The sequence below is a fragment of the Adiantum capillus-veneris genome, chromosome 22 (assembly GCF_014529385.1).
Source record: "Adiantum capillus-veneris isolate H3 chromosome 22, ASM1452938v2, whole genome shotgun sequence".
NCBI classification, from domain to species: Eukaryota; Viridiplantae; Streptophyta; class Polypodiopsida; order Polypodiales; family Pteridaceae; genus Adiantum; species Adiantum capillus-veneris.
The window spans coordinates 129131372-129143856 of NC_140952.1; the positions used below are offsets into that span (position 1 = coordinate 129131372).

The 12485-nt window shown below is 40.9% G+C and overlaps 1 protein-coding gene across 1 annotated transcript; it reads left to right on the plus strand.

The window, feature by feature from the left end:
- Window positions 1-739: 739 nt before the first annotated feature.
- On the plus strand, window positions 740-1258 carry LOC147430209 (uncharacterized). Its single transcript, XM_086496059.1, has one exon. The coding sequence runs from the start codon at window positions 740-742 to the stop codon at window positions 1145-1147; it is 408 nt and encodes a 135-aa protein (XP_086352185.1). The 3' UTR covers window positions 1148-1258.
- The last annotated feature ends 11227 nt before the right edge of the window (window positions 1259-12485 follow it).

The window sequence follows — 12485 nt, forward strand, 5'->3', positions numbered from 1 at the left end:
CCCAACCACGATGTGGACTCTCTATTGCGACGCTCATTTCAGCCATTTTTGAGCATCGAGAGTCACTTATGAACTCCACTCACACCACGTGACATGTTCATTTGGTCCCATAGGTCATATTTGACCTCCCAGGACGATAATAGAACTATCTATCTATCTCTCTACCGGGGACCATATTGGAAGCTGCTTGTAGTGCAAAATTGACAAAATTTTCCAAAGTTGCCTGTAGCGAAACACTGTTCATGTGCTTATAGTCTTGGAAGTTTTGCAGGCACGAGAGCTGCGGAGGCTACGGTGGGAGAGAGAGAAAGAGGCTGGCACTAACACATGGTTACATAGATAGAGAGAGAGAGAGAGAAGCTCGAGGCTAGGCAGTCATATTGCAGCAGTGGTGGTCATGTCTTCCACCTTCGTGAAGTTGTGCCTTCCAGGGTTGGTTGCTTCCAGTGGTTTGACATGTATGATCTTCATTGTTTGCGGGTTTGAAGTAGTGCATATCATTGTGACGATGTACGGCTATTAGTTTTAGGTGTCTTATACGCGATGAAGTTCTCAGTCATGGCATGTAATGATTGTTGGCTCCATGCCTATGCTTATTCATTTTTTTGACAGACTTTGGATTTTGGATGATATCATAGATGAAAATGCCTACGAAGATCGAGAGCTCAAAGTCTCTGTTTTGGATGAGGGTATTGTTGGACAAAGGCTTCGAGAAAGTTTTCTAGATAAAAGGAAATCCATGCTACTGGAAAGGGTGTATAAGTTTGTGAAGGAGATCATGAAGGAGGGGTGGCCTGCAAAAGACGAGCTTGAAGGAAAATTGGTACTAAAAGCTGCTTCTGCTGGAGGTAAAGTTGTGAAGACTGATGAGAATAGATGGAGAGGATTTACTCAAAGCAAAGCCAAGATCAATATTGAAATTGGAGGCCAATTTTCTATCTTTGATGGGGTTGTCACTGGTGTCAACATGAAGCTTGAAGAAGATAAGCTCATAATGCATAAGTGGTCGTTTCAAAACTGGCACGATGGAGAGTACTCTACAATATGTTTGACAATCGAAGAACCTCAGATTGGAATAACGGTTGTGAAGCTGATGCAGACGGATGTTCCCGAAGAGGATAGGTATGGAAATGCCACGGTGGTATGAATACCCCAAAAGGATAGAAAGATCTATTTTTTTTTCGATCATGGCTTTAAAGACTTCTTGGCCTGTTTTGGTGATGACCAGATTTCAAATGGCCATGATGACAATTGAAACTGATCAATTACGTTTCTGATAATTTTCATGCTACGGATGGTGTAACGATAACATGTTCAACCCTTGCTTGAGTTCTCTCTCTCTCTCTCTCTCTCTCTCTCTCTCTCTCTCTCTCTCTCTCTCTCTCTCTCTCTCTCTCTCTCTCTCTCTCTCTCTCTCTCTCTCCTGATGATGAGGAGTACATTGCGAAATCTCGGCGGTGATTTAGGTGCTCATGAAGAGCGCCTGGAAGCAACTTGCTCTACTAAGCCTAGGTCAGTCTCTTGATCGTGTCGAAATCTTATGCATGAAGAGGCCCGGACTATCATGGAGTCTGATGTAGAGAGGAAAAGAGTCAGAGAGAAAATGACAGCATTTAGACACTCAAAGAGCCAACATAGTTAGAGGGCAATAATTAGACACATAGAGAGGGAACATAGATAGAGAGCGATAACTACATATTACAGAGACTTCCACTTACCTTATAATTGCCGGTAAATTGAGAGAAAAATGTAAAAATTTAAAAGACGAAAAAGAAGAGTATTAGCCAAACAAGAAGCAAACCTCCTTCTGCCACGTGTCCCTATGTTCATGAAAAGAAGGAACTCTGACATTTTAAATGTGTCTCAGCTTAATATCGTGTTGTTTTCGATTCCAAAAATGCATGTTGAGGGCAAGGCGAAAAGGAGAAATTCCACCCCAAAATAGAGAAAAATAACCTAATTTTTAAAATTTCCTCTTCACGCAAATTCAAGAAAGGAATTTTGTATGTTTGGAAAAATAATTTTTCTCGAACACTGAGCCCAAGCAAGGGGAAAAGGAGAAATTCCACCCCAAAATAGAGAAAATTAAAAATTTGAGAAAATAACTTTTTTTTTGGGGGGGGGGGGGGGGGGGGGGGGGGGGGGGAGAGCACTGACAGCAGTGTTCGGGAAAAAATCATTTTTCCAAACATACAAAATGCCTTTCCTTGAATTTGCCAAGAGGTTACCTTTTTAGGTTTTTACACTATTTTTCTCTATTTTGGGGCAGAATTTCTCCTTTTCCCCTTGCGTTCAACCGGCATTTTGGAAATTGAAAATGACACGATATTAAGCTGAAACACATTTTTCCCGAACACTGCCCGAGCATGAGGTAGCACGATCATCCCAGCCAGTTACAATTTTTCTCTACTTTGGGGTGGAATTTCTCCTTTTCCCCTTGCCCAACGCCGTGCATCCTTGGGCATTCAGGATGATGATGTTGTTTGGGAAAAATGTGTCTCAACTTAATATCGTGCCGTTTTCAATTTCCAAAATGCTGGTTGAGCGCAAGGGGAAAAGGAGAAATTCTTTCCCAAAATAGAGAAAAATAGTGTAAAAACCTAGAAAAGTAACCTAATTTTCTAAATTTTCCTCTTGGCAAATTCAAGGAAAGGTATATTGTAGGTTTGGAAAAAAATGCATGTTGGGGGCAAGGGGAAAAGGAGAAATTCAACCCCAAAATAGATAAAAATAACCTAAGTTTTAAAATTTCCTCTTATCAGTTTTTGGGAATTTGTACCTCAGCTTAATATCGTGTTGTTTTCCATTCCTAAAATGCATGTTGAGGGCAAGGGAAAAAGGAGAAATTCCACCCCAAAATAGCAAAATATAACCTAATTTTTAAAATTTCCTCTTCGCAAATTCAAGAAAGGGAATTTTGTATGTTTGGAAAAATAGTTTTCTTCGCACATTGGGCCCAGGCTGCTGGGGTCAATCGTCGCAGTGCAGTAGCAGGTTGTGGGGACGCTAGCTAGAGCATGGTGAACCACAGTAGGCCAGCAACTCAACGACAACGAGCCAAGGTGCACGAACCAAAGAGACACACACACACACAGATGTATGGGAGTGACCAGGGTTCAAGAAAAATCCATTTTCAGGAACATACAAAATACCCTTTAGGATAGAAACTTTACAAAATAACTGGCAATTTTAATAGTTTACGCTATTTTTTTGAAATAGTTTATGCCAACAAGTTGAGCAGCACATACGATGGCAACACGGATACTCAACATTGGGGGAGAGAGAGAGAGAGAGAGAGAGAGAGAGAGAGAGAGAGAGAGAAAGAGAGAGAGATTATATTTAGGTTTGGGATGAGGAGAGCATGTGGCGGGGGTGATAGTAGAGCAGTTGCTAGGATGGCAAATGACATCGTCGTGTCATCCTCATTAGTGGAGAAGAGCTTGACCAGCAAGACAATGAGCAGGCACCAACTCCCAACACGCACGAGGAATACAATACGTATATGTTTGTGTGTGTGTGTGCGCGCAGGAGAGAGAGAGACGGAGAGCCATGCCACCGCCGAAGGCAGCGCCGTTTTACTAGTGACATATAACAATTTTCCCTTTTTTTTAGCTTTTTTTTTTCCTTTGCACTCTTTGTGGTGATGGACATGCTATGACTTTATATTGGTTTAAAGATATTAGCCGCTGATAGTATTAAGACGGTAGCCTATGTATCATGTTTCCAAGGCTTTCACCAAATAGTCATAGTTCACTTGGGGTGGCATTTTCAAGGAGTTAAAAGGTACTTTTAGTAGATAATTGAACTAACTTTTGCTTTTGTGATTGAGTTGCTTGATATTGATTAGAATATAATACTCTGTATAGTTGATTTTTGAAGATTGGCATACGCATACCTAGGTAGAGACTGTGATTGATTTTATTGATGAATATCTACTCATTTCTCTTTGCAAGTCCTTCATTCCTTGGAAGGACAAGGAGAGGTAGATTGATGTTGAATACAAGTTGAATACAAATCTAGTTGGAGACTTTTTTAAAGCAAAGGCCTATGCATTAACGATGTTGGCTACATGATGCTTTTGTGATTATTGCATATAGTTTTGTACTGTTCCCAAGGGTCATTTCTCTAATTTAAGTAAGGATGGCTACATATTTGACATGAATTTATGGTGGAGTTGGATAAATAGCGAGGTATCAGGTATGTCCCTATAATCTTTTGTCCATTTGTTTTGAAAGGAATCAAAGGAGATACCCTTGAGTTGAGAGAAAAAAAAAAAGGTGAACACCTTTTACTTTTGCTTATCTTAACGTTGCCTTGGTTCAATCTCTTTTGCATTTGTTGGGTGATGTGTTGGGGCTTGAAGGAGTGAAAAGTTGAAGAACTTTTTATTTTTATTCCTTTTTTATAATTACCTAGCAATCCATCTCCAAAGCTTGCATAACGAGCTCAAATTTTGGTTTTATCATCTTGTATCGATAGACAATCAGTCTTCTTATGAAAAGCACGCATCACACTTGCAAAGGAGAGAGGGGAGAGACAAAGAGAAAGGAAAATCCTAGCAAATGTTGTCAAAGGCTTAAGAGAAGAAAATGAGACATCTGCATGCACGTGGAAAAGAGAGAGAGAGAGAGAGAGAGAGAGAGAGAGAGAGAGAGAGATGGAAATGACTTGTGGTCGGCATTGCAATGGAGTAGGATAGCAGAATGGGCAGTAGTGGTCTGGACGCGTCAAAGAGCTGTGTGTGTGTGTGTGTGTGTGTGTGTGTGTGTGTGTGTGTGGGTTGCGCGTCTAGAGGCGACATTTCTCTCTCGCTTTCCCATGTTGCCCTGCCATCCACATCAGTGTTTCATGGTGGGAAATCTACTGCAGCTAGGACAAGGGTGTTTTTTGAGGGTTGCAGGTGATGGTGATAAGGCTTTGAATGGAGTGTAGGCGAGGTAGGGCCAATGGATGGATCGAGGATATGGCACATAGACGCAGATGCATCACGAAAGTGAACCGAGGGGTGGGGAGCTCACCCTCTCCTTGCTTGCTCTGTTTCGTGAGTGGGAATGCGGACGAGGAAGACGACATGCAAATAGAAGGAATCGTGTGCACCTTCTACAACTAGGAGACTACTGTTCAGAGTTAAGATATTGAGGGAATCTACGTAGGAAATTAATTAATGCATGTAGAATAGACCCAGTACCTGCTAGCGATACCTTTGGTTTACAAAAAGTTATCCACTCGCATCTTTTTCTCCCTCTACTTCCATGTGCTCTCTCTCTCTCTCTCTCTCTCTCTCTCTCTCTCTCTCTCTCTCTCTCTCTCTCTCTCTCTCTCTCTCTCTCGTCTTTTGCCTTGCTCGGAAATCTTTGCTCACCATTCGGTAAGATTTTGCCAAAAAAGGTGGTTTAATAAAGAATGAAAAGATGCTTTAAAGTCCTTGGTAAAGCTTGATGTAACTATCGACAAAGACAACTATCAAAGTCATTTGCATACATACAAGGCATTGATTCAAAAGAAGAGAAGAAGATGGGAAGTAAAGCAACAACTTTCTCAAGTCCAAGAAGAGGCACGTGCATGTGGAAGATTTTTGGAGAAACTTGAGAGGGGGCAAGCGGGTTGAGAATTTCGGTAACTTGAGTCTTGTGGATATGTACACACATTGTAGGCAATTATATGAGCAACCAAATACTAAAAAAATGTCATTTTATGGTTCACTCCCATGTATGCCCTCTTCTTTTACTATTGAGGATGTATGCGGTGGGTTTGAAAAGTTTGCCACTTGCAAAGCGGAAGATCTTCAAGGTGTCAAGCTAGATATGATCAAATGGACGGGAGATTTTACCCATGAGTGAATGTGTGATATGTTCAACCTTGCACTTCAACATGGTATGCCTTATAATTGGAGTACTAATTGGGTTAAGCCTTTGCAAAAAGGAGGGGATGTAAAGAATGTAAACAACTATTGGACTATAATGATTGGGTGCATAATGGAGATGAAATTGAGTGATTGGGTTGAAGAGAATGACAAGCGTCCAAAAGGACAAGCGGGTTTTTGTTGATGCCATAGCACCATTGATCATCTTGTCACTCTTCATGTTAGAAAAGTCGGTTGAAAGGCAAGTGATTGTATTGTTTTTTTGTGGACTTTAAGAAAGCCTTTGATATGATTCCACGTAATAATTTGTGGAGAAGGATGGAAGAACTCCAAGTCCCAAGAGAGTTTATGCTTGCGGTTTCTCAAATCTATGAAAAGGTGATGTGTCAATTGCGCATGGAAAGAGGAATTTCAGAATTTTTTTGTAAGCACTATTGGGGTTAAACAAGGATGTCCATTGTCACCAACTCTCATTTGTTTATGCATTTATCAATTGGAACAAATGGTACTTGACTTTATGCAAGAAGAAGACATTGAAGAGGTCACTATTTGCAATGTGGACTTCCCTCTCTCAGCCACAGTTTGGGCTCTCGATTGCGATTGTCATCACCAAAACTTTGGAGCATCGAGAGTCACTCATTAGCCATACACATACTACATCACATGTAACTTTGGTCCCATAGTTCATATTTGACCTCTGAGGATGAAAATAAAATAAATACATATATTTATTGAGAAACCATTGTCTCTATCATCTCCATGCTCAAAGTTGAACCACTTCTTGATTCATGCTAATGTTTATAATTACTATTCACTATCTTCTTCTCACCACAATGAGAAGAACTTGAATTTAACTATTTTAAAGGGATAATTTTGCAACAAAGGGCTCTCTAAAATCTATTCAAAGTGGTGCTAAGAATAGTGACTGGAGTTTTGTCATTCTATCTCACTAGATTCTACTCATCTAACTATTATGCTTGAAGTTTAGCAACTTGCAAGAATAATGGATGATGAGAAGACGTTGTTAAGAACTCAAATTTTAAGATGTTGCAACAAAGGGCTCTCAAAGGGGTGGTAAGGATAGTGATTGGAGTTTATGTCAACTTCCCTCAACGTATTCTCCCCATCTCAACTATTATGCTTGAAGTTTACCAACTTGTAGGCATATGAGGTAATATGAGAGAGGGAGACAGAGAGAGCGACCAAGAGAGGGATTGACCGGTAATAGTTTGACTGCAACTAATAACACTGCAAGTCCATAAATCTATTTCTTGTTAGTAGTGAGACAGAGAGTGCTAATGAGAAACATATCGCCTGGAGCTACATTGACTTAGCTCAACATTTTCTAACTCCTTATTCTCCCGATCTCAACTATTGCTATTGAAGTATATCAACTTGCATGCATAAGAGACAATGAGAATCTATGTGGCCCTCTCCAGTAATGACTCAAAGGCACTCACCAATCTCTTCAATTGGGACATAAAGATTTTCAACAAAGGGTTCTCTATTTAAAAGGGTGCTCATGTCTATAACTACTATTCAATCTCTATATACGGAGTCTATACTCTCTCTCTCTCTCTCTCTCTCTCTCTCTCTCTCTCTCTCTCTCCACACATAGAAATAACTCACAATGAGAGAGAGAGAGAGAGAGAGAGAGTTAAAATTGTGATTATATTCATTTTAAGTATCTAAAGGTTACTTGGTCTTTGCGAGAGAGAGAGAGAGAGAGAGAGAGTTGCAAAAATGAATTATCAACTATTTACTTCACCTACAATAATCTTTAATTCCATTACAGATATAGAGATATACCAAGAGCTACTACATAACTTGAAATCTACCTGTATGAAAAGAAACCTCTACCGTACCGCCTGAGTCAAACTGCTAAAGAGCTCCACCAAACCAATAAAGCTATACCTGCAAGGAAAGAGACCAGTGATGAGGTCTCTCAAAACTATTCTATCTACACCAAGTCCTATCTCCCTCCCTCCCTCTCTCTCTCTCTCTCTCTCTCTCTCTCTCACCCACCCTCATATAATCTACTCTATAAAAATCGCCCTTGACCATTCAATCTATAATGAAAGTTTCATGAAATCTAACATTCTCTAGTTGCAACTCCTTAACGTTCAAGGTTCTCAAGATTGACCAATAAATCTCTATAATATGGGAATATGTGTCTTTTTTTATGCTAAGTTGCTATAAGGGTGTGCACTATTGCATACATACTAGGACCAAATCCCAAAGCCATCATGACAACTTCAATGTATGAACACGATTTTGTTGTATGCCTTGTGTAGGTTGAGTTGAAGGAGGATGCGTTTTTTCATGCTAAAATTTGCATACTTGATGCCGATCATTGCTACGCTCTGGCCAAAAACATGGTCTTGTTCATCGTTTTGTCTTAATATTAACAAGCACAACCTTGGATTGAGAGTCATGCAATAGCCTATGGCGCATAGCAAGAGATTTGGAGATCAAAGGCAAAGGAGGCCTGTAATCATTAGAAGAGTGGGTCTTCTTCTGAACAATGGAATAGCATAGGCAACAAGGGGGGAGAGAGAGAGAGAGAGAGAGAGAGAGAGAGAGAGAGAGATAGGAATATAAAGAGGTGATGCCGTGATATTGCAATATTACAGGGGGGTGCAAGAAAGAGGACATGAATGCCATCAACAAAAAAGCACGGCAAGGAGTCCATTATCACCTTACATGGGCTTATCTAGAATTCACCCTTACCTTCTTGGGAGAAGGTGGTGAGAGCAAGAGGGTGGTGTGCAAAGCGCAGGGCAAGGAGTGAGAAGGTGGTGTACAAATCGTAGGTGATGTCTTCAGATAAGGTTCGCCATACCCATGCAATTGAGAGTGAAACACGATGCATTATTTCAACTTGCCAACGAGAGAGAGAGAGAGAGAGAGAGGGGGGGGGGGGGGGGGGGGGGGGGGGGGGATTAGCTCGAAAAAATTAGGAACATAGAGTTAAATTTCACAATATGCAGATTATTTTGCAAAGAGTCCTCTTTGAATCTATTTTAAAGGAAATTTTGTATGTTTGTGAAATTGATTTTTCCCAAACACTGCACCCACATGTCATCGAGTGAGGCTATAAAGGCATACCCAACCTATACCCCAAGCTCGTATGCAAAAACAATGGCCGACACCTCATGTTTCCATAAAGTGCAGGCTCTCTCTCACTCTCAAGGCTGACGGCCTTTCAAAATTCACCCAACCAACCGTTCCTTTTTTTAATGTAAGGACTTTATTTTCACTTGTATATTTTGTTAAGAATGAAGAACCTAACACGTGAAGAGAACCTAAGGAAAAAGGTGGATGGAGTAAGAATGAAGAACCCAACACGTGGAGAGAAGCTAAGGGTTAGTGAAGTAAGTAAATACGCATATTCAAATTTTATATATGAGAGGACTAAAGCTTCAAAAGATACTTTATATTATCGCTATTTTCCTCCCCTGTTTTTGCACGCTTACCTACATCTTTTGCATTCAACCCACTGCATCGTGCCTTGCATGCCTGAAGAGCAGTGCTGCCATGGAGTATACTTTGCAGGGAGAGAAACGATAGCATCCTCAGCAGGGGAAGAAACACTTCTTGTTGAGCAAGAGTTCTCTCTCTCTCTCTCTCTCTCTCTCTCTCTCTCCAGCAAGGGAAGACACACACACACACACGCATTTCTTGTTGAGCAAGAGTTCTCTCTCTCTCTCTCTCTCTCTCTCTTCGGGCACTTCGTCTTTCAGGCAGTGATCAATGATATGCGAGCTATTTGAATAGAGGGAATCCAAGTATTGAGTGTCTGTAGAGAAGCCCAACATAGTCTTGGCCATTGGAGCCCCTCTTGGAGCTGTTGATCATATTGAGCCATCAAATGTTAGTCTATTTGCGTCCATTGTTTGCATCCATTGAGCTTGATGTAGATGACTGGAGGCCTCTTGGTCTTTTTATCCCATAGCTTTTGACTACTCGAGCAAGCACTTGTAGCTCGCGCGCTCTCTCTCTCTCTCTCTCTCTCTCCCTCTCTCCCACGTGTCTTCACATCCTAGATGTCAAAGATTCAATGAGATTTTGTAGTCTGTTCAAAGGACAAAATGTTCTAGCATTGCCGGATCTACAAATATTTGCTAGGGCCAAGGTCATAGGCTGTAGCATCATGTGGAATACTGACAAAATTCTACATTTGAGAGCATCAATTGTTAAGACAAAGGCTCCAAAGTTTGAACATTACACCGTGGCCGTGACAATTTTTTGTGTTGCTAATATGTTGCAGAAAAGGGTTCGTGCAGAAACATGCCTCAAGGTCGACGTTGCAGAGTTAAGGGTGAGAAAGCTATTAAGGAGCACCGGTGGGGCTTGACCAAGGACGTTGTGGTGTGGGTTAGTGCAATATTGGAAGGAGGAGGCAGCAAAACACACAGCACAACCGTTATAGATGATTGCTTGCAGCATCGCCCTCGCAGAGCTGTGTGCAAACAGAGTTGCTTGAAAATGCGGGATAGTACTCAATTGCAAGCTAGCGTTTGGACAAAAGTTTGATGACTTTCAACCCCTCTCTCTTTCTATGTCCAAGACCCAGGTGGTCCGTTGTTCAACTGCCCCTTAGGGGCCACCTGTTCATCCTCCACAGGCCAACCATCTGCTTACAAACCCCGTGCATAGGCTTTGATCAGTCAGAGCTGAGTCTTGAACCTGTTGCTACTCCTTCTCCTGCTCCCCTTGATTCTTTGCCTATCAAACATAAGCGTTCAATTCTCCTTCCAAACAGAGTAAACCTGCATGGAAGAAACCATCAGATAGTAATGTTGGGCTCCTCACCTGTCACGCGCGAGAGAGAGAGAGAGAGAGAGGGGGGGGGGGGGGGGGGGAGAGAGAGGGGAGGGGGGGGGGGGGGGGGGGGGCGCTAGAGGGCCTCGAAGCCTGGAAAATGTAGCGACTGTATGCTCTCCTCTTTTCTTTGTAGCAGCTCATGCTCTGCATGCTGGTCAAAAAGTTGAGAGGGCCTCGGTAGTAGCACTAGAAACTTGAAAAGTAATCATTCTACCCCCTTTCTCTCTCTCCACATTGCTTTTTGGGCTATTCACGAATCACTACACTCCTCACTTGCCGCCATCCTCTAGTTGGGTCACGTGGCTTGCTTGAATCTCCATCTCCTTAATAGAGTAATATAGATAATATAGATAAGAGACTAGATGTGTGTGTGTGTGTGTGTGTAGCTATATTAACATAGATAATAAAACATAATTGAACTTTTTACATTCAAAAGACAGTTGGCTTTAGAACAAAGGAAATGACAAGTACAAAACAATTCAGTCTTAGAATTATTTTTGTGCATTGATTGTAAGAATGAAGCACCATTTTAGTATATAGTTTCACAAAAGAACTTTCCAAGCAGTAGGTACATGTGTAATCCAGTGTTGGACAGTTCACTAGCCAAAAACAACTTTCCAAGATAAGATAGAATCCTTACCTGTATGCATCCAAACAAGACAACAGTTATGTTAGCTTTGGATGGACCATACCAGTTGTTATCCATGTCCATCTTACAAACTTTTTTAAAAAAACTTACAAGCTTAGTCCAAAAGTATTATATGTGTTCCACAATGCACTTCTCTTTTTACAAAAATCCCAAAGGTTTTAGCAAAAAATTCCATTATTTTGATTAGAAGGCCATCACCCTTCTATCCAAGTGTCTTAATCCCCATCAATATCTTTTAGTGGTTTATTTAGATTATCTTTCAACATTAGTGAAGCTTCACCACAAGAAGCTATAAAAGAAGCTTTTCTATATAAAAAAATCCTTTAGTAGTTCAAAATATCAAGCTCGTTTTAGTTTAGGTTAAATATAGTTTATGTCCTTCATGGTACAAAAGAATCCAAATAATGCCCCTCTTTGTATATCACTTACCTTAAACCTCTAATAGCATGCCAAGTGGCAAGGAGCCCTTGCAGTGTCAAGCCAATCCATAAGTCAAACCATGAAGGCAAAGGAATATGAGTCCATATGGTTTTAATTTGGAGCATTACATGTCCTTGTGAATGCAAAAGTACTATAGCACCTAATCAAGTTACCCAGTACCGAAATAAGCCTAGTAATTGCAAGCAATCGGGCCAAAACCCCAAAACCAAATAACTAACAACAATCCAATATCTGTAAGCAGCCGAACCAAGCCCCCTAGTTAACCATAAGCCAGAACGGTGCTCATATTGTAACCAGCAACGAGTTTTAACCAAAAGATACCCGGTGTAAACCCCCCTCATTAGAGGTTCCTTAGAATGAAAATAATGTTAACGGAGCAGGGGTAACCACAAAAAACCGCCCAAACCATTGTTTTTTTAACAAAACCCGTAATAGTAAGTATTTAGGGCAAAACCCATATTCGATAGGATTAGCGACTTGTAAAAAGCCAATAAAAAGGGCAAGGAAAACAAACCCATACCATAGATTATACTGCTACAATAGTACGATATTGTCAATCACGGCCCTATATTGCCAAGCCATATGGTAACAACATAACCCAGTAATGTCAGAACATTAAAATGCAGAAGGGTAAACAATCCATGCCAAAAAAAGTATCATCATCATATACACTAATCACCCAACCAGGACCATAACCAGGATCCG

Excerpts from the sequence above, each read along its gene's own strand:
- LOC147430209 (XM_086496059.1), top strand. The coding sequence starts at position 740 with ATGCTACTGGAAAGGGTGTATAAGTTTGTGAAGGAGATCATGAAGGAG.